Raw genomic sequence first — 23,205 nt, forward strand, 5'->3', positions numbered from 1 at the left:
TTTATTGCATTTGCTGAAATGTTAAAGTGATGCTCGCGCGATCTCCCATGTCCACTAATATTAAGTCAGAGTGAAAAACCCAACTCATATTCTCTTTCATAAGCACCTCACTGATTATGTTCTCATTGGAACTGATCTCATAAGTCTCTGTAGCCGGACATCGCCCGACTTACTGACTGACTTCTTTTTGAGCTGCATTATATTTCTGTTCGATCTACTTTTTGAATGGCGTTACTTTTTTAGATCTGATTTAATTTTATACTGTGTATATGAGTTGGCCACGCCTGTGGTAGCACCACCTTTGTACAAATGTAAATAATTTGGTTCATACATTCATATTCCCAGCAGTATGAAGTGCAATAAATGTGGGCATCCTCAGACATTTCATCCGACGCCATCATCAAGTCAAAAACATTTGACATTCCTAGCAGGCTTACTTTGCTTTTACTGCTTATTAGCAAATGTTAGCATGCTAAAGCTACGGTGGCAACCATGGTCAACATTTTCTGCTGGCATGTTAGCTAGCTTACGTTAGCATCTAGCTCAAAGAGTAAAACACAGTTAAGAGTTTAACACACAAAGTACCTGAAATTACAATGAAGAAGAATATAATATATTTGCGTGAAACAAACTACCTGACAATCATACAAATCGTGCATGCTAACTTCCGATGCCTCAATTAGACACTTATTAATTACACACCCGGTTTATAATTAGTTGCATGGCTTAGTTGTGTTGCCCAGCCCAGCAGAAATCTTGTTTGGTCCAGGAAGCAAGATCTGGTTCTGAAAAGTGAAGCCAATGTAAAGCGCCTTAAACGTGCATTCTTTCTAATGTCCACCAGGGGGCGACTCCTCTGATTGTATAGACGTCTATGAGAAAATGACTTCTCTCTGCTGCGCGGTGTTGTCCGGTCCGGGAGTTGTCCGTGTTTTCTTCTTAGAACTATAACTCTGTGTTTTCAGTCGATGAAAGTTGATTTAATTTGCCCATTTGATACCAAATATACTATGATAGGAAAAACGGTTTGACTTTGAACAGAAACATACACAAAAGATAATTGATGAATATATTGATTTTGCCAGCGGGTGTTCATTGCGTATTCATTTAACAAGCCTTGCTGACCTACATGCTTCCAGTCACAGAGTGCAAACCACTTCTTACAGTCTACTAGAAAATGTTCTCTGTTGCCTTTCCGTTTAAAAAGCACCCACTGATCCCATCTCACTGTGATTGATTACGGCACATTTAATTCATCATTTGGACAATTTGAAAGGGAGGAATGGTACATTGGAGGGATTGCTCCGTCTGTCAGGATGGCACATGTTGGAGTACTTCGGTTTATGGATTCACTGTTTTAAGTATTGTTTTTCTATAATATGTGAAGCTTACAGTAGGTGTACGTAATCATATCAGATATAAAGTCAGTATTTCCTGCATTTCTTTTCTCTCAAGTCTGGTTATTGTTTGGCAGGACAGCGCATCCACTCAAGAGGTTATGAGGTCGGAGCTTCATGTCCTCCTTCAGAAGCTTTGATGCAGAAGGCTTCATACAGCCCTGCTGTGGCAGGCGTCCACACGATTTCTTTGACGGAGGAATTCGTGCTGCTCATCAATAGAAAGAGGTCGTTGTGTTTCTGTCTCTCAGGGCAGCGCAGCATGAAAGCAGCCCGACTTCATTGGAGACACTGGGGAGTCTTCTGTTGTTGTTGGTGTGGAAAACGTGAGTAACTTCACTTCATCTACTGTTTGAAAAAGAATAAGAAAGGGTTTGTATTGTACTTGAATTTTAGGATGATTTTTATCTATTTTTTTAATTGGAGGCAAATGGGAAGCCCAGACAAACTGTAAGAACATGGAGCAAATACGTGTATGTTTGCATTATTTCTCTCGATATATTAATGCTATTTGCTCTTCACAGCATCTTCCTTCTTTCCTTTCCTGTTCCCACCCTTGTATTAATATATTGCAACCATTTTGCTTAAAATTGCTGAAGTTTGTTCTATTACCCCCCACAACTGTAAAAATATTATGACATATAATAAATTCAGAACAATAAAAAAAAAGATTTATTGTAGATTTGACTTGAGGACATTATTTACAAAGATATTGACGGTCCTAACCAAGCAGTATACGATGACACTTTGTCATTTTTACATGTTAAATCATGTGTGCTCTTGAAGAAAAACATGCTTGGATTCGTCACCGAAAGGCATTGAAATAAGCATCGATTATCTACTGGTATCGCAACTCATCCCCATTATCCCAAATGTTCGATATTCGAAAACAATACCCAACTCTACCTGCATTTACTGACTAACACAGAAGTGAAAAAGAGATTTTACTTTTAAAACTTCTGAAGTAACTGCAGCATGACTCAGAAATTTTGAAATAAAGGTGAAAGCCTCAACAAAAACCTCATCACGGCTCATTGAACGAGACGGCTGCATGATGGTGAGTGTAGCAGAGCCTTTTAGTAGCTCTAAGAAGCCACAGTTGGAAATATCACCCTTTTGACAAATTGCCCTATAAAGCGTATAGTGATCTTTTTTTTTTTTCTGACCCCCCTTCTGATCCATTATCTGAAGACTCGCTGCTCATTACACTAATTTCACGAAGTGTTTGTGTGAGTGACATATTAAGGGCTCGCTTACTGATTTTAGGTCACATGTAGTGTTTCAGGTCGTGTAGGCAATCAACCGAATTTTTTTAAATTCAAACAAATGAGGTGTTCGTTCATGCTGCAGCCGAGCTCTCCACTGTGTTGTTGAGGACAGAAGCTTTTATACCTCTGAAGTACCATTAGGGTCTGTAGCGTCTGAGTGACACTTTAATGTACTTTAAGTTAATGCTGCTGGAGAGGGAGGTTGACAAATTTGTCTTTTAACTTTTAACTCAAAAGTTTGTTTTCATGTGGCTCGACAACGGCAGTTCTATCTTGTCCTTGAACAAATTGACAAAATGATCCGAACTCAAGGTCCTCTTACTTTTCCCAGAGCTTTCAACCACATCTTACAGTCTCCGGCCGTGGAAGGAGTTGCTCACATTTGTCACGTAATAACCCTCATTTATCAAGTGTCTGAAATTCCATATTTTCATCATATGATGACAACCGAGTTGTCACGATGAAGACTGTGACTTGCAAATGAAAGCCCCAGAAATAGCTAATAAATTGACGTTGAGCTTAACTGATTTTGTCAAATTTCATCCATCCAACCATCCGTTATACTATATGTATATATATATAGGAAATACGTTTTTGGGCTTGTAACCAATTAATTCAAAGTAAAAATATCCAGCAATGATTAGAAGAATATCTGTAGTACAAATAAGTTTATAGTCCAGTTGGTCTGGCGGTTGATCCATCACTTTTGGTCCAGACTGAAATATCTCCACATCTACCGGATGAATGACCGGTTAATCTTGAGCCAGACATTCATGGTCCCCAGATGATAGCTCTTGCTGTCTTTGTTGATCCTCTGACTTACCTCTCGCGCCACCATGAGGTGGATGTTCTTTGAGTGAAATATGTCGACATCTATTCATTCGTTCGTCATTCCACGACACGGGTTTGCACAAATGAGAGTTGAAGCCCCTTTATGCTACACAATAAAAAGGAACATATATATATATGTATATATTTTCTATGATGAGGATGAGTTGAGGAGTCTTAAATCCGGAGGAAAATAAACTCCTCTGTAGTGTAATGGTACGACCGCGGTACTTCTGCATCGCTTGCCAGACGGCCTGCTGGGTGAACAGGGCTGTTGCTGGGGTGACCGGTGCATGCTGGCAGTGCGAGGGGACTGGACGTTGTCGAGCAATGTGATGGAATAATGTGTCCTGAATCTAGATTGCTCCACATTATCAATAGTGTGTCACTGAGGTAAAGCAATCGGGATAACGACACAGTTGGCAAAGATTCATGCTGCATTATAGCTGCTTGTATAATCAGGCCAGGTGTGTGCATCATTCTCACAAAGCACTTTTTATCTCTGATTCTTTCCTTAATTTGCATTTTTTTCATGAGCTCGTAAAACCCAGCTGCCAATAACGCTTCTGACCTGATTCAGGTGATTGATGGAGGAGCTGGTACGAGAGGCAAAGTTATGGGAAAATAAAAATGGGATAAAAGACAGGTGCCGAATAAATCACACATTCAAATCAGGTTCACATCATTCACCCGAATGTATTAGTGTTACGATGAGTGTTTTTCAAAAGCTGGTAAAAAAATAAGGACCCGATTTTATTGAGAGATTTTTTGTATTTTATGCAAATCAAGATGACGCCGATCAAAACTCTGGTTCAGCATCTGTAATCTTAGTAAAAGACAGAATATCCAAACAGCAGCTGCGGGTGAGGAAGTGCGTTTGGAGATTATTATTGCTGTCCAAGGAAACTCAAATATCAACTTGTCATTAAATAAGAAAAGAAAATGTTTCATTTGGAGGTCTTGTTGAAACAGTCTTGGAATGGTTTGTTCTTTGTTAATTCATTTGTGTTTTAGACTTTTCAGCCGAGGTGTGTGAATCCTAAAACCCGGATTTTAGAACAATCCCCCATCTTGATCTTCTGAGTACGCTGACTCTACAAAACAACAACACTTCTTTAAATAGTATTTTCTAAGTTGTTTTCTTTCTATAATTCTAAAATAATGTTCTATAAGTTGAATGGATTAGTTTGGTTGTTGCTGTACGCTCTCTGTGTTCTTGTGTGTTGTGTTTGTGTGTATTTGTGATAGTTTTTTCTTGTATGCACTTTGGCGTTTGTGTTTTTTGTACTGATGTTATTGAAAAGCACTTTGTGTTAAAAAAAGATGCTATATAAATAGTTTTTCCTACTTATTTATGTCTACAGGCGACAATAAAGGCACCATGCACCATTGTTTAAGTGCACCCACATTAGCTTCTTTTATATTTATGCATACGCAGCGAATAATGTAGTGGTTTACATGAGCCTGCTTACTGATTCTCTCAGTTCAATTCAATTAATTTTTTATAGCCAAAATCGCAAATTACAAATTAGCCTCAGAGGGCTTTACAATATGTACACATCTGTCCCGGGACCCTCACATCGGAACAGAAAAAACTGATAGAGGATCCCTCTATCAGGATGGACAGAAGTGTGATAGATTACAGAGTTACAACACAGTGTATCCTAGGAAGTCCCCCGGCAGTCTAGGCCTATAGCAGCATATCTATGCGCTGGTCCAAGGTAAACCTGAGCCAGTCCTAACTATAAGCACTATCAAAAAGGAAAGTCTTAAGCTTCATCTGAAATGTGGTGAGTGTGTCTGAAACTGGAAGCTGGTTCCACAGAAGAGGAGCTCGTCATTGAGGAGCTCTCCTGCGTGAGAAGGGATGGATTGTTTTTGTGAGAAAACATTTGAACATGAAGCCAAATCTGTAGAAGACGCTTTATGCACCCAGAATGAAAATTGACCTCTGGGGAAGGTATTAAAGAAAGTGAACTGAAATCCACCTAATGAAGCTAAATTCCCTCTTAAACATAAGCCAACAATTTAAAATGACCTGCGTGTGGGCTTGTTGTGACTGCAGTACATTCCCTCATAAACAGATGCTATGCTGGTGCTTTCATTCTCTCCAACCTGTAAATTGAGGTTAGTGCATTTCCCCTCAGTATGCTTTCAACATCGGTTTGTTTCCACCTCGTGCTGGGTGCACGGTGCCACATGTCCGATTGCCCACAGCGGCATTTTCTTTAGTTGTTTTCTTATTCCCACCCAGTTTATTAAACTACAGGCACAAGCACACGGGGAAATGGAAATAGTTGAAATGCTCTCTCTTTGCTCTCATGCATTTCTAATATGTTTCAATGTTTTGCTCAAGGCTGCCCTTCTTTCATCTGATTTAATTCTACGCCTGAGGGCTAATAGCTGGTTTTCTTCATCAGTTCCAATGAAAAGACTTGCGCGGTGCCTGGAAATTGAAGGATTACCTTATTTAATTAGATTTCCTCAGATTGATAATTGAATGGGCAGAGTTTGTTCACATTCAGTTGAAGTTGCTTATTCGTACAGCGATCTTAGTTTTCTGTTTTTCTTTTCAGTAAGTTACTCAGAACTTCTATCAACAATTTTGGATTTTTGATGAGACGGGTTGTTCAGGAAGCAGACGATCCAGTGTGACCTTAAGATGAACATGTGACCATTCTCTCTTCAGAATGCGTTTGTTCTTGTTGTAGAGAAACGTTTCTCATTTGAAATGTTTTTTTTATGAGCGACATCAGATGTCCTGATTCATAATACATATTCCTATTCATTTTCTAATTTCATCTGATTTGATGAAAACCTTTGCTAAGTTTTAGACATTGTTTCTATTCTTTTATGACAAAATAAAGAGGTGATCATTTAGTTTTACCGTCTGGAATATAGTTTGCTAAAAACCTGCGGCTTACATTACTGTAGTTTCATAAGCGTATCGCAGAACTACGGTGTCCTTCAGGTAACCTCAAAACATGATCGGTTCTCTTCAGAACTAGTCTGGCGCATCACGTACAGACGCTGAATGTGCATCGGTGTCAGCCACTGCTCAAGCTGCATTACTTTGAGAACACGTTGTTTTATCAGCCCTCAAGCAGAGCTCAGTTCAGCTCTGCTCTAGCAGCCGTCACACACATGAAAGAAAATCTCCCAGCTCCAGTCACCCTGCTGGAAATCCCTCCTGAATAAGTCCAGACACACACACACACACACACACACACACATAACTGAGTGTGGTCTTGATGGTAATTTGCAACACCATGTGCAGGAGGTGTGATTGCTCATCAAGAGTTTGGCTGCCATCGCAGCTAACTGAACATGGATCTGAAATGGAAAGAAAGAGAGAGAGAGAGCGAGAGAGAGAGAGGAAGCTCATTAGCAGTGAGTTACGCTAATTGTGCAACACCAGGTGTTTAGCTTGTTGCTAGTAATATTTCTACTTTCACTTTCCAGAAAGTGATGCCCACCGTGATGACGGAGACACGAAAATACAGTCCCATCTGAGCAGACACAAGCCCAGAGACAATCATGTGAAAGGCCCATTGGTTTTCTCTGTGAAGAGGTGCTTTTCTCTGGTGATTTCACTTCCATCAAGCTGGAGAGGCTCACACGAGAAAGCAGCAGAAACCGCAATATTCTGATTTATGAGTCAAGCTCCCAGTTTCTAATGACTGAGACGTAACAAAGCTCCTTCAGAGTCTTATACAAGACATTATGTAACTTGTTGTGCTGAGTAGAACTCCCTGCAATAAGTAAGCTGACCTTTATGTGTAAAACCCCTTTAAATCAGGCAGTTAGTGAGGACACTCTTAACGTTTATTTTAATTAACGATTAGTCTGGCAATTCATTTCTCGATACACTGATTAATTTTCGTCTTTTACATGTAAAAAATTAAGAAAATCCCAATTCCTCAGAGCCCAGGGTCTTAATTTGTGCAATAGTAATAAATAAATAAAAAGATATATTTTACTGAAAGAATAACTGAAACGATGTTTAACAATTTGTTGATTCATTTTCAGTTGATTGACTAATTGTTCCAGTTCTAATTCAAAGCATTTAGCAATCTGTTTGCTTAAATGTCATTTATATGAGGAATTTGGCTTTCATAATCAGCCATTTTTTAAAACATTGATAGCTGGATTGCTGGATTAATTCCAACACATTCTCCCACAAATGCATCAAATAATGCTTCTCGGTCGATGGCAGAAACCTTCAAACTATGACGGTCTTTGTCCTTCCGTAGCATCAGTTTTGCAGGTCTCAGTGACAGCTTTCTATACATATGACTGAGCAGCTTTTCCTCAAATGCCGGAGATAGATGCTCAATTTCCTTTGGAAGAAATCAGATCAGGACTAACATCTCCTGGGAAGGATGAAATCTGTTATGTTAAGAATGTAGGGGTTTTAGCATCTATGAGGCTGCATTATCATCGGCCCAATACTCGTTTCTATTATGATAAATTGTGTTTTTTTCTCAAATTCAGGATGATTCATTGTATGCTTATGACGAGGCATTGTGGAAAAGGGGAAGAAACAGCAATCATTCATAAGTGTATGAATGATTGGCGTTTTATCTTTTATATAAGATAAACACCAAGTGTAAAAGATGAGATGAGATGTTCATATGGGTCGGAATGAGGCGCTAGCAGATCTGCTATTAAAAATATTCATGTCTCGCACTAATTAGATCATTATTAGACTGAGGGCGTATGGCTTCTGGTTCAGAAGCAAACCCCTCATTAAAGAAGTTGGAGGCAGGTTAGGCTCAAGCTCTGAGACTTGGATGTGCTGCTTTTCTTTTGCGACCCCTGTGTCCGATCTTCAGGTTGAGGTGGGTGAAATGCTACTGAATTTGAGACGCAAACAGTTGTTAATGAGATATATGAAACTATTTTGGTCATTTTTATGTGGATACCAGCTCACAAAGGGGTTGAGGGCAATAGAATTAAGAATGCATTATCAAAACAGGCTCTGGAACGTGAGGAGATCGCTATTACGCTATTAGCCTTGAGTTCAGCGATTTGGCCGTCGCCATCTTGGCTTTTTACAACCAGTGAATGGAAGTGACCATATTGTGACAGCGGAGGAGTGACGTAGAGATGCTGTATACGACTCTGGTATATGCAGCAACCTGTCAATCACAAGGTAGCCCCGCCCTAAAGCATCCCCTGCTTTATGGTCTGTTTGACTCTAAATGGACCATCATTCACTAAATGAACATCATGTTGTATTGAAGAAGACTTGAAACTAGAGATTGAGACCATAAACTCATGTTTACAATGTTTACTGAGGTAATAAATCAAGAGAGAAGTAGAGTCATCTTCTCATAGACTTCTATACAACCAGAGGAGGAGTCGCCCCCTGGTGGACACTAGAGAGAATGTACATTTTAGCACACTTCCGCATTGGCTTCACTCTTCAGAAGTGGAGGTGCCAGCTGGGTAAAACCGAAAAAGAAGAACAGCTGCTTTGTTTTTTTCACATACTCTACAGATTCATATTAGCTACATGGCTAAATATGGCTCAACGATTGTGTTGTGCATGACGCCTGTTAAATTAACTCATAAACTAAACTAAACCAATATTCATTTGTTAATTGGTTTTGTTAAACAGGATTTCCAATCTATTGGATAATGAATCAAAGGTTGGGAAACCATAATCGCACCAGAAACACAAGAACACAGATGGAAGATAGCGGTGCAGAAGGAACTGCATCCATCAAATGTAATACATTAGAGAAAACATTAGAAATTCAGTTCTTCATTAAGCCAGAAGTTGAGAGTGTGAATCCAATATGCCTCTCTGCAGAGCAGTGAGTTGATGATGTCTCCATCTGTTTTGTGTTCCCCAGAACATTAATGACGATGCAGAGCCGTGGTTAGCCTGTGCAAAGTGCAGATATATAAACCTTTAGGCTTGTCCAACATAAATCAGACCTCTAGGACATTTCAGCATGTAGACAACATGTGTGCTGCTGCAGTTTATGAAGGATGCTATGGTATATTGAGTAAGTATGTGTGTAAAGTACTCACAGTGTCTGCCGGGTTAGAACACTGTGCACAATGTCCACAGTGTTCATTCTAGTGTCCGAATGAACCGTTGGTTCCATACAAAGGTGTAGATCAGTCATCACATGATGGGTTTGTCTTCACAAAATGATGTAACAATATTAATGTAAAGAGTTCTGCAAGAACTACATTATTTCCCTTTTATTCAGCAGGATAGGCAACACAAGCTGCTGTACAACACAAGATGCTGTATAACTAAAGACTAGGTCATTACATAGAGTAGAGTTAATGGATGTTCTTAAGCTCCATGCCGCCAAATGTCAGAAAAACAAAGTTGTTAGTGTGTAGAAAGAGGACACACTTTTAGAGTAAATTGGATTATTTAATTAGCCATAGTTATATAGGTCCACAGTCGATAATCTCTGCTTGACATTTTTTACAGCTCTCTCCTTGGCTTCACAATTTGAGAGAAAACTAAAATGCAGCCGACGCCGCAAGCTTTCTACATCCATTTGTTTTGTTGCATGTTGGTTACATCAGATAAGACGAACTGCGCTAGATAAGTTGTTATCTTTTCAAAATGTGTTTTGCAGCAGGTGCTTTGTTCAATGAGTCCTTGTTGCTGACAGTTATCTGATCTGCTCTGTTAAAACGTCCTTCAGCAGGATGTTCTGCAGCTGAGGCGACGCTCCCCTGACTTCCATGAGGGCGGGGCCGATAAAAGAGAGACTTTGGGGGGGGGGGGCAATAAAAGAGAGTATTGCGCAAAGGCATCAACAACGCAGCTTACTACATCCCTCACCCATCCCGAATGTGTTCATTGTTTTTGTCAGCATAGATTAAACCTGACTAAACATCACTAAACTAAAACAGGAGTGGATTTTGTCACTTGAGATTCAGATTCTCTCTCTCTCTCTCTCTCTCTCTCTCTCTCTCTCTCTCTCTCTCTCTCTCTCTCTCTCTCTCATGTACCAGACTGAATCCACAACAAACCTGCAGATGACACCATCGCTGCACCTCAGAACCGGCCGGGAAAATGTTGTTACTGGTGGAGTGTTCAATCCATCAAACTATTTGTATTGCACCTTTCACACTGGTTAGCGCTTCACAGATGACTGACAAGACGACAATTAGACAACAGAAACAATATCACAATTTCAGATTAATACATGCGAAAGAATACAAAATGGTGACAAGTTAATAAAATAGATCCAAAAGCTAGTAATAGATTAATAAAGTCACAACACACAAACAAGATATCACAGCTTCAATCAAAATAAAAAAGTGATTGATGATAAAAATACAATAAAGTGACTTTTTTTCAACTTAGACAATGTAAATAATGTCCATAAATTATTCTTAATCAAGTGATTGGCTGAACAGTTAGATTTCAAGTTTACATTTAAAGATTTCAGCACTTCCACCAGCTCTCAGATCCTCAGACTGTTACAGCGAATCGGAGCACAAAGCTGACTCATCAAAGGTTTAGACCTAGACTTTGAAACTACTAACAGACTGGTGCAAGGAGCTGGCACGTACTGGTTCAAACACTGTAAGCAGCAGAACCAGAGATACCTTCTTTTTTATACCATACATTCTTCAGCTGAAGTACAAGGATGTTCAAAACAGATGCATAGTAAAGATAAGGGAAGTAGTCACAACCCAGTCACCAACATTTTTTTCGGCATTTCTGGAAACCACGAGATCCGTTAAATGTCGACGTTTCTGAACCAAAAATATATTTCATGAATACATTTCATATCAGCCTCATATCACACAAAGTCCTGTGCTTGTTTCACCCATCCACTAACTTTCAATTAATATACTACAACACTTGCTCTGAGCAAATGCAAAAAAAAACGTCCACATTCAAAGGATCCATGGTTTGCAGAAGTGTATAATGCCAACGTTTTAATTTTCACCAATGTGAAGCACCAAAACTGAGCGTAGGCCCATGATCAGGAAAAAGGACAGGAGTCAGAGTACAGATCAATAATCTGAATACCATACTGGTAAGGGGGTGTTGGGTGGGTTTTGCATTAGTATGTATGAAGTACAGAATGTCAGAGCTATGTAAACATGGAGCCCACACTGTCACTAACTGCACTCCCTGAAGAAATATTAGCTATTTTTGGGAAAAAAAACAAAAAGGCACGTCAGAGAGCAGACAAACGGGTTTGCAATATGCGTTAAATGTTACATGTTACATTATATCATATTTTACATGCAACACTCAAATGTGCAAAGATATGGAGCTTGTCTCCCATCTCTATTTAAGAGAATGGTCCTTCAATTTAAGAGCGTGACCGGTTCATTTCACGTTGAGATTTTGTAACGCTGTTCCCTCAAAACCCTGAACTCGTTACCCACATAGCCCCTGCTTGCACTTAGAATTGCTCTGTTTCTGTATGCTTGCCGTCAAATAAACGGGGCTTTTATGGACAACATTAGAAAATCTGACTGTGAAATGAATGAGTCATGCTCTCAAAATGAAAGACCATGATTCTTAAATGAAGATAGGGGAAAAAAAAGCTCCATGCAAGGACAAATGAAAAGAAGTGTGGCTGAAATAGCACGTGTCACCGATACAAACTCAGCCCGTGGAATTAATGTTTGCAACAACCTTGCAGAGAGACAGAGTTTACGAGCTTTCTTTCCATTTCAAAAAGAAATAAAAGCAGGTGTCATTTGAAAGCTAACTGTTTCCTTTGATGTTGCTTGTTTTGACCAGGCCCTCTTTCATTTGTTTGTATGAAGCAACTTATTTTGATCATTTACCTGTTTTTAAATGTTTTTTTACCAGCCACACCTTGATTCCACTTTTCTTTAATTAATCTTTAACACCGATGCCAACAAACAACCGGGGAGGAAGACTATCTGAATGAAGAGGGAATCTATAGTTGTAGCTCCCGGTGGAGATCCACTCCAAGTTTAAATGAAGAATATGACCTCAACTTAGTTCAGAAATGACCCTTGGTGACATGAATACACCAACACACACTACACACCAAAACTTTATATGTTCACCAAAAAAATAAAATGTCCAAGAGCAAACTCTTTAATGAGACCACTGATCTCAGTCTGCATGCATTTAATCAACTCAGGTAATCACACATACTCACGGCACCAATGACCGCCTCAGTACTTAGCCTGGGTACATCGAAGTAAACCACCTGACCCTTTTTTTTCTATGAAAATCATTTCCTCTTCCCAGCACTCCGATGAAATTCATCATCTTTTTGTAGATGAAAAATATATTTTGTCTCCGCATGTTACCTTTGTTAATTCTGGGATTCGATGTGTGCGCAGGGACTGCATTGCACAGTGAGTGAGATGACAAATGGCAACTAATATGGAGCATGCTCCTCAAGAAAATGTCATTATCATCTGCATCCAGCAAGGAAGCGACGTGTTTTGGTCTCGGTCAACATCAGGAGAATCACTTTTTTGCTTGAACAGAACATTACAAAAGCCACGTTGTCTCCTTGAAAAACAGCAGTTGAATCTCCTCTGAAGAGTCAGTTATTCTTTACATATATCAAGTCATAAAGTAACCATTATTGCTCCACTTATAGACACAATGAACACACTTGAAATAACTCACTTGCCTGGCAGTTGTTTGTTATTGCTACAAACAACCCATAATGCAACACTGTCTGCAGACGCTGGTACTAACACGTTAATGTCCACAAATAAAAAAACAACATCCACTTTTATCAAAAGCAATTTCCAGAGAAAATAACACATATATTCAGGTTGATGTGGTGCTTTTCAAATGAAATGGTGGAGAGCTGAGGGAGTGAAAGTCAAATAGAACCTCATATTTTTCCCACGGCTGAAAGACGAAAGATTTTGTTGGGTGAAGATAAAGATTGTGCTCTACGGGAAGTATGAATAATGTTCAGAAAGTGTTACATGAGAAGAGACTGAAAGGTTATTTCAAAGCTTGTTGTTGTACGTTTGTTTCAGAGTCTAGTTTCTGCCTGCACTTAAAAGGTGAATCCATTCTTTAGGGTTTTTTTAGGTTTTTATATCAGTCTGTAGCTAATTCCCACTTGTGCACCTTATATATTTATACTGAGGCAGTGACAGCGATAGATTACTGTTTTTGTCATTGGAGTATTGTGGCTTTGACGAAAGCCCCCCCCCATTGGAAAGTGCTGTCTGATGGCAATAACAGATCATATCAGGAGGATCATATAGTATTATATAGGACTTATAAGGGACAGCTTTTTGAAAACAAACATCCGGTGGGATGAGCAGAAAAAAGTCTTATTTTAGCACAAATCATTAACAATCCTGAAAGTCCAAATGCTGCTAAATCTTCAGCGGTGCTCAGTAGCTGGCGGACCAACGATCATTTGTCAGACGCTCAATTTCCACTCCCATGCACTCTTCTAAATTCCGGGTCCCGACAATTCATTACTTTCCACCACTTTGCTCAAGCCTGTTCTTACCCTCCCTGTCATTTGTTACGCTGCAGGCTTCACAGGACAACAAAGTGATGCAGGCAGCTCCCCCGAGAAGTTAAATAAGGAACGAGACGGCGGCCGTGCTTTACGTGATGGTTACAGCTCTAATGATAAAAACCTATAGTTATATTATATATTATAACATAGTATTATTATTATTATTATTACAGTTCTGCTGTAGATCACCATACATTCTAAACTTGAAACAAGTACCATGACTTATTTGAATTAGAATAATACATCACTGTCATTTTGCTTTGAGTGAAATGTTGGTTTTCAAGCCTGTTCCTTAGTGTGTACGTTGTGTTGTCCCAGTTACCTGCAGTAGCAGCAACACCACTATGATTTATGAAAAGATATTGATTGAATCATTTGGGAAAGATTTATTATTTTATTCATTTATTGAATTCATCTAAAAGGGACCAAATACAGTTTAAGAAAATGTGCAAAACTTATGTAATTCCAAAAGGATCTATACAGAGAAGATTGTGTACGCACACGTGGCCTATACAGCAGAGAGATGCACGGCCTGGAAAACACATTACGGTTGTTGTTTTTTACCACACTTGAATACACTTATTTGTTTCTGTGTCTCGCTCTGTACATTAGCATCAGGGGGAACGTGGGCATCTAAGCTCAGACGCATTATCACAAGCTACATGTACATAACAAAACCCATCATTACACGCACACACGGTGTGCAGGAACGGTACATGCGAGGACTGGAGCCACGTTTTATGCTCTCCCGTGGCCCGCTGCCCTTTCTTCTCAATGCTGAGCGTTACATGAGAGCCGATGACTCAACACTTCAGAAAAAAACCTTCCTTCATTTTATAATGTTGAATCAATGAATTAGACTTGAAAGTAACATTCATTTTTCTTGTTATCTTGAATACATTTGTCCATTTGGAGCTCAGGTTTTCAGAACACAACAGTCCAAACACCGGCCTGAACTGAAAGCCTCACAAAACCATCACACATCACAACATGGGGTCAAATTATTATAATCTTTCAATCGCTTATCCCACGATGGAAAACAAAATACAGCTATCAATGTGCAGCGGTCAACCCTAATTATGATTTTACTCGATAACAAACCCTGCTGCACTTCACACGTTGGCCCTGTTGAAGTACTGTAAAACAGAAAATGTAAAAAGAGACATAAAGTTTACTTTTTCATTTTGTTCTTATGTGCAGGACCTTTCATGCTCATGAACTTCTGCTGACATGTAAGACCATGTATGGAGGGCTGAACGGACCTACCGGGCCCAAAGGGTCAGCATGCATATAGTAAACTTATGTGTGTAACAATGTCTTACATGTAATGTAAACAGAAAATTCACCTTTGATCATTTACACTGATATGAAAATTTGCCATAAAATGAGGTCCATGCCACTAAAAAAAAGAAAACAAAGAAAGTAACCGTGAAAAAACCTGCGGAAGGAACGACACATTCTACCTACTCACAGTACGAAAGCAGTCATTGTGCAAATTGTAGACAATTGTACTTACTCTCTGGCAAGCCGGAGCCAAAACAGGTGCAATTTACTGGACTGAATGAGATATTCAGACATGTTGTGAACAACAAACTACAGTTCAGCCAAAAGCAAAAGAGTGAAAGCTGTAATAGAGTTGTGGGTCTTTCTATGAGATCTTCGCTGTTTAGAAAAAAAACAGGGAGCGGAAAGAAATGTGTGGAACCAATAAAAAGGTGTCATCGTGCCTGCAAGAGCAGACGATGATGGAGATCAAGTGGATCCCGGTTTCATTGAGCGACTCGCTCGCAAAAACTGTAATCAACACCATTCTGTTACTTTCAATGTCACCTCTTGTACGGCTGAATGGATAACAAGAAAGCATCAAAGGGGAGCAAGGCTTACATTACCTATACTCTGTGGCTCCATGAAGTCTCATTTTATCTGCATTCACACCGACCTCTTCAAGGCCACTTCCACACACAGTTCCCCACAGCGCTGAAATGACAATTCTATTCTACCCAATGAGACCACGCTGAGCTGTTGACAATGATACGCCTCTTCTATGATCATTTAGCTCTCGAATTATACTTAAGGAGGCGATGCATGTGTCCTTCAGCTACAACATGTAGAAAATATGCAGCTATAGAATAAAACTGCAGCCATCAAGAATCTAGTTTTTAATCAACTCTTAAGCAATTTAAAAAACACATTTATAATGTGGAATGTGAGGTTAATTTTCTCCGACTGTCTGCAGACGACAGATCAGACGCTAACGGTTGAACCTATCGATTAAATCCTCCTGATAAACGTTCTCTGGCTCAGCCTTCCTTCTGTTACATTACTCTCCGCTTCCACACTGTGTCATTCAAACTTTTGCTTTTTTTTCCCAGCTGAAATGAATTGACATCGGGGAAAGCAACGTGTATGTTCATGCTCAATAGGAGCAACATGTTTGTCAGCTCAAGAGGGGAAATGCACTTTTTGTTCTCGCTCAAGGCCTCACTCTCCAGAGGTTTGAAAGCCCTGCTATAATGCACGGTCTTCACTCTGAGTGTTGAATAGATTCTCTTTTTATCGGGTTCTGCATAATCGTGTCGCACCCATTAGAGCTCATGAATCTTGTGACACTTTGCTATTTAGGATCGGTGGCAATTAAATGTTACATTTAGAGCCAAAAAACATAACTTCTCAGCTCCTGGGTGTCCCACACACATTCTGTGAGTTACTAAAACACAGAACGGGGTGTTTGTCTGCTAAAGGGGGCAGTGCACAATCAGGTTGAGAAGTGACATTTACTGATCCCATCCCTGCGAGTTTTGTCTTTATTAATATTTAAAAACACATGTAAGGTGATGCCGGGTGTGGCACATCTCTGGAGAGAAAAGCCTGCTTCTTTCTCATTCTCTTTCTTTTCTTTTTTCAGAGGGAGAGAGGGCGCGACCGGCACAAGGGCAGAGAATATTAATGCTGCTCAACCTGAAGTGAATCATAATGAAGTTCTGCTGACCATCAGGCATCTCAGAGGAAACATATCATCTCTGCCATGTATGATGAGAAGGAAAGTATGGAATGTATAGTAGTTGGTGATGACTGGAGTCATGTGAATTACAGTGGCAAGTAAAAGACAAAGGAGATGTGTTAAGCAATGAGATTAGTCTGCTCAATTCACAAGGGACAGCTGGTGGTTGAAAGGTAGAATCCACCCTAAAATATAGTGTTTCTTTGTGTTCTTTGTGTTCATTTCTTAGGTACAGTTTATTATAAAATAGTTTTTGAAATGCAAGTAGCACAAACTGCCTTCAATCTAAGTATGTGGACTCTTGTACTTTAAAGTCCTACTATTGATACTATGAATTTGCATAATTTCCTGCGATAGAGATTCAGTGGATTTATAGTTAGCGTTTATCTCTCCTTACATTAGTTTTTATTAGTGGTGGCGGAGTCCGCCATCGCCGCAGGGATTCAGAATGTGCGAGGGATTCACAGGAAAAACATTGCATGCTGCTTCACACTCAAACAGCTTTTATTTTTAAAGCACAAATGCAAAAATCTAAAAGTTTTATTTTGACAATTCTGCGGTTTTAGTGCTTTTCTTTGCCATGTGTGAGAGTAAACTTTGTGATTTCGACTGGTGGTTAGTAAGATTATTCTGAAATTATGACTTAAACCCTTCTCTGACATTTTATAGACAACACTATTAATTGATTGATTAACAATTAATCATGAAAATAGGTGTTTTGAGAGTGTTGGATGATGTCAGTGCTCTCGGAAAACCATTTCTTTGTGTTGAAACAGTGAAGGTTTGCACCGTAACATTTGCCACAATGTTTTAAGCACATGAAAACCAAACCATGAAAAACAGCCTCAGACCAAAAGTTAAAGGAAAAAAGTGTTTTTCCACAGTTTCTCCAGAGCTGTAGGGGTTTAGTGGTCGGAACAGAATGATGTCCCCGACCAAACCTGTGTGGGCTACTGCACTCTAACCTCGCTCCTCCACACTGATGCATCCTTCGATACAGCGCATAACATCAGGGCAGGGGGCACGTCAATGCTGCCATGCACAGGTTAACAACTGGGCTGTGGGCCATGCATTCACACCAACGGCTCCTGAGAAAGGGTCCGATCAATGCGGAGCAGAACAGGTTCCCCGGTCACAAGCATGGAGACATTGCATGGATTGAAGCCAAAGTGTTCCCCAGGTTCTTAAAGAATGCAAGAACACAGCTCGGCCTCAAGAAATGCATGTACTATGTTGGTGCCTCTGCCTCTTTCATGATGGCAATAATGTGTGATATGTTTCCATGGTGATGGTGGGCTAATTCACTGTGATGCAATCTTTTTTATAAGAAACTCTGCTGCTCTCTACTGGACGCATTCCACAAGTGCAACGTTTTATTTCACAAAACAGTGTCAAACTGTATTACTGTACACAAGACATAAGATACGTTTAAAGAAACGGCTAAAAGTAAGATGTTTAAGAACACATACAAATTAGATACAATCAAGTCAAATCCAGACAGGTATATTTAACATTATTCCTCAATTTTGCCAAAGAAATCAGGAACAATGCCTCATATTCTTAAGAATGCAAAGAGCTGCTGTTCCAGAAACAAATCCTTTCCATTTGAGACTTGAAGACTGACGATCCGTCCATCATTGCACATCTAGAACACATTTAATATTCAGATATATACAGATATATGAAGGCAATGAAGCTAATGAGATGAGAACCTTAACCCGTAGGCTTTCATCAACTATTAATGTAAAAGGTATCCAAACTTGACAGTCTTAAATACATTTTTTACTACAAGCATTCCTCAGTTTACAGTTATTAAATACAATGTGTTGCTCTGCTTAATTGTGGATATATTTTAGATTTAAAATGCTTTATTATATATCTGCACAGAAATTGTAATGGCATACAATAGGTACATGACACATTGATCACAGATCAAAGGTAAGAAAATAGAAGCAGGTGTTTAGGGTACATGCAAATAAATTAAAGCTACTGTTTACCTGTAGACTTTTGACACATTAAACACATTTGAGGGGGAACAAAGCAAATGCATGTGACGCAGTAACACTCTATGAAAACATCAGTATGTCTAAATAATAATAATTACAGTAATATAACATGATACAGCGGGTTGTTTGAGCGCTCCGCTGGTGCTCCCGCTGCTCCAGCCCGGTGAGAAACTACCGGTATTTCATTGGCCAACGACCGGATCGCTGAATGTGATTGGTCCATCCTTGTTCCTCTCTCTAATCTGTCCGACAGGAAACACGGCCGCTCAGTAAGCGTGGTACCCAACAGATAAGGCGTCGAATTGCAAAATCTTCGCGTAACTACGTTGCTCTGTTTAAGACAATTTACGTACTTTAAGATTGTTGAAGCAGTCGTGAAGACGGAATGATACGCCTGATTTGCTAGCGCTCCTCCTTTTTTTTTTTTAAAGGTAATTTGTTCAACTTGTACGCTGTCATTGTATGCTAGCTGGCTTGCTAGCATGTTAGCACCGGGTAACCGGTGTAACCTATCTGCTGCTCTTAGCTCACACGTAGTACTAACGTTAATATTAGGCCAGGGTGACTAATTCCTCTTCTAACACTAACATTTAGTCAGTTACTCTGTGCGTTTGATGGAAAATGACATATGTTGTGGCTAACAGTAGCTAGCTAATGATGCTAAATGGCTGCATCAGTGCAAGCCGTTTAACGGTGTTCTGCTTGCTTATGATAAACCAGTTTAACAGGTAGCTAACGTTACACGTAAACGAAGAACTAACGATTAATATTCTCACTTAGTGAGTTAGTTTTGTTTTAGATATCATTGAGAAGAAGATATCTTCAAGAAAGACATGAGAACAAAATACTAATGTACAAAAACACAAGTAAGTCACCTTTTTGTGGTGTTTCCCAAAAATCAACCAAGAAGAGTCGAATAAAACGTTGTTTACTTTCAGGTTTGTTTCATGTCGTGTAACTTGGATATTTGTGTCCACAGTCATGTCTTTCCATCAGGACCAGGGCAGCTCCAGAGGAGGAGTTCCTCCAGGCCAGCACGGCTCCCCTCAGAACTACCGACCCTCCAACCTGAGGCCGCCACTTCCCCAGCCTCCTGTTGCCCAGTACCACTATGACCCTCAGGCTCCTCCCAGTTCCAGCTACCATGGAAACAGCGGCTACATGCCTCCGCGCTCTGACTTCATGCACTACCCTCCGCCGGCGCCGTCCCCGACTCCCAGTTCTCTCAACCAGTGCCCGGCACGCGCGCCTTTCCCCAAGCCCCCCGTCCGGCAGGGTTTCCTCGAACACCCGCCTAACTTTCCCCCTCCTCCCCTGCCCAGCTCCACAGGGGGTCCCACGTCAGGGTCCCAGGTGTCCGCTCAGAATGCCTACCACCCTTACATGATGCCTCCTGCGCCCCCACCACCAATACCACACCCGTCCATGCCACCCCCCATCGCTTCACAGTCTATGAGCTACCACTCTCCATACTCCATGAACTACCCCCATCCTCCTCACCCTCCTTTCCCTCCTCCCACCTTCAGCCCTGGCTACACTCAGAGCGCCGGCTCGTTCAAACCAGACCACAGCTTCAGGCACGGGGGGCAATACAAGTACGAGAAGCCCGCGGACAGCAGGAGGTCTCCGGAAAGAGGGTACCGCCAAGATGACCACAGGCAGAAGGGCTATGGCTACGGCACCCCTGATAGGCATAAAATGGAATTTCCCGGAGAGAGGAAGGACCGCGGGAGGAGTCCGGACAAGCGCGGCAGGCCGGAGGGGGGGCGGTACAGGTCTGAGTACGACAGAGGCCGGTCCTCCCCCAGACAGAGGAGCCGGGATCGTAGCAGGTACAAACATAGCGGTAACTCTCCTAGCTGGGATCTATCTGTGAAAGTATTAATTTCTTACCACCGTGCGTGTTTGTTCACAGGGAGCGGTATCGCCACAGAGAAAGTCGGAGATCCCAGTCGCCCGACAGGCACAGAAAGAGGCCTCGCAGGTACACATGCACATTACTTGTCTCACAAGAACTCTAAAACTGTTTCAGATTCATGAAACTTAGTGGAAGGGTGTAGTAGGGCCAAGGAAGAACCCTTTAAATGAGGGCGTCAGAGCACCCCAATAATGTTTTTTTCCAAGCCGAGAAACTCTCACAAAGCTCCTGCAGAGCCACTACATGTGTTTTCACAGGCTGAATGATGCTTCCAGTGAATAGCAATGTGACATGACATGTTAAATCAGCGGGCTCAACAGTAAGCTCTGCTAGGAGTAATGGGCAACCAAGTCTTGGCCTTTGGTTGCCATCAAACAGAAAACCATGCACCACAGTGTCTTCATCTGTTAGAGGGAGAATTCACCTGTCTCAGCAAAACTACAGCAGATTGGAGCTCATCTCTGATAGTGGAGATGATGGAGAAGCTGATGTTAGAGTCACTTGAGGGACCCACAAGCAAAGACTCCAATGCTGAAGGACCAATGAGTCTGCACTGAGATCCAGAAAACCAAAACCTGAAAGTGAGAGAACGGAGTAATCTTTTAGGTATATCTGAACAGCTGCACTGGTGCTGTTTAGTAAACCAGCAGGATGAACATTTAAGTATCAGATAAAACACAAAGCTTCTACTATTGTACGTCACGTTTTCACTACTAAGCTGAGGTATAGCTGCACAGTATCTTAATTACTCTAACTATACGGTGACCTGTAATGGCATCCGTAATATAAGGTTCAGCATCTAAAAGCTGATGCCTGTTCTTCAGCGTGGTGACAACTTAAAAAAGTTCCTTGTTGAGCCCTGGGGCTTCTCTTTGAATAACTTTGTAGCTCACATTTTCACACAGACCTTCTCTTTGGTCACATGATAACCAGTGTTCATAACCTCTTTTTTTTAAATGTATTTTGTATTTTTCTGGTCCGTACTTCGCAGTCGGTCCACGAGCAGAGACAGGAAGCGTGGTCGCTGGGAAGAGGAGAGGGACAAACGGTCGGAGAGCTCCTCCGGCCTGGGCAGCAGAGAGCGCAGCTACTCCTCCATCAGGAGCAGGGAGTCCGAGGAGTCCTTCGCTGACAGAGAGCGAGAGAGGGAGCGGGACCGAGAGAAGGAGAAGGAAAAGGAGAAAGAGAAGGAGAAGGGGGATGACGAGAAGGAGGAAGAAGAGCAGCTGAAACCTGCCTGGATCCGCTGCACTCATGCTGAGAACAACTACTCCAATGACCCCATGGACCAAGTGGTACTGTTGGCACTTAATAAATGAATCCGTTGCTAATTGTTTGTTGTAATATCTTATTGTTATTATACCCTTTTGTGAGCGTTTCAGGCTTTAACCGTAGCCATAAAAATGTCTTTGCCTGCAGTTCGCTGAAGGTAGATTGAACAGAAATGACCTGTTTTTATTCACGTCATTTAACAAAGAGCTCATTAACACTGAGCACAGACCTGTTTGATATAGTTTCACCCATATAACTGGCAAACGAAGCATCAATGTAGTCTTTAACGTTGGTGTTAACGACGCGTCCCAATCTGTCCTTTGAAATGCTTTTCTCATGTCTTTGAACTTTTCTTCTCTAAAGCTCTGACCTTTACCAGTGCTTGCTTCATGCTGTCATCTGCTGTTTATTTATTTATTATTGACACAAATGACACATTCTGCCCGAGACCTGACCCGTCTTCCAATGAAAGTGAAGGTAAATGTCTTTCTGTGGCAGTGAGGACGCCACCTGTGTGAGTTACTATAGCTGTTCCCAGAAGAGTGCCGCATAGAGAGGGCACAATGCCCAAACGCCCTCTTGATGTATTGAAATGCAGATTCATTTCACTTTATCTGGTGTCATGGTTGTTAGTAGCAGTAACGGCCGAGGTACCACTTGGTTGGGTTCTAGTAGCGTCTGATGTCGACGGGCTTCTTCTCTCTGGAGAACTTTAGAGTGGTTTCAGTCAGTGGTTGTAACATAACCTCTCTAATCCTGTACACCATGACTAGGTTTGCAAAGTGTCAGTAACATTCTCAGGGAAGTTAAGCTTCTTCTGTTCTTTCTTAATTTCAAAATAAAAGGCATACTTTTTTGTTAATTAACACGCTTAAATATACTTAAATTGTACCGTTTAATACTTCTCTAAGAGCTTATGAGGGGGGTGATTTTTGGGAGAATAGGGGGAGTCATAGGGAATGATTTCTGTTCTAATAAAGTTCCAAACAATGTTAAATGAGTCAACTCAACTTCATTTCTAAAATTCT

General features: G+C 40.8%; 1 protein-coding gene across 1 annotated transcript in view; it reads left to right on the forward strand.

Moving 5' to 3' along the window:
• The first annotated feature begins 19,290 nt into the window (after nt 1-19,290).
• Nucleotides 19,291-23,205, forward strand: part of drosha (drosha ribonuclease III) — a 79,688-nt gene continuing 75,773 nt past the window's right edge. The window contains exons 1-4 of the mRNA XM_079181034.1: nt 19,291-19,418; nt 19,967-20,819; nt 20,903-20,971; nt 21,897-22,200. Of these exons, the coding sequence (XP_079037160.1) occupies nt 19,969-20,819; nt 20,903-20,971; nt 21,897-22,200 (1,224 nt within the window). The 5' untranslated portion in view covers nt 19,291-19,418; nt 19,967-19,968. The remainder of the gene's footprint in view (nt 19,419-19,966; nt 20,820-20,902; nt 20,972-21,896; nt 22,201-23,205) is intronic.

This window comes from Pholis gunnellus (genome assembly GCF_910591455.1).
Source record: "Pholis gunnellus genome assembly, chromosome: 20".
NCBI classification, from domain to species: domain Eukaryota; kingdom Metazoa; phylum Chordata; class Actinopteri; order Perciformes; family Pholidae; genus Pholis; species Pholis gunnellus.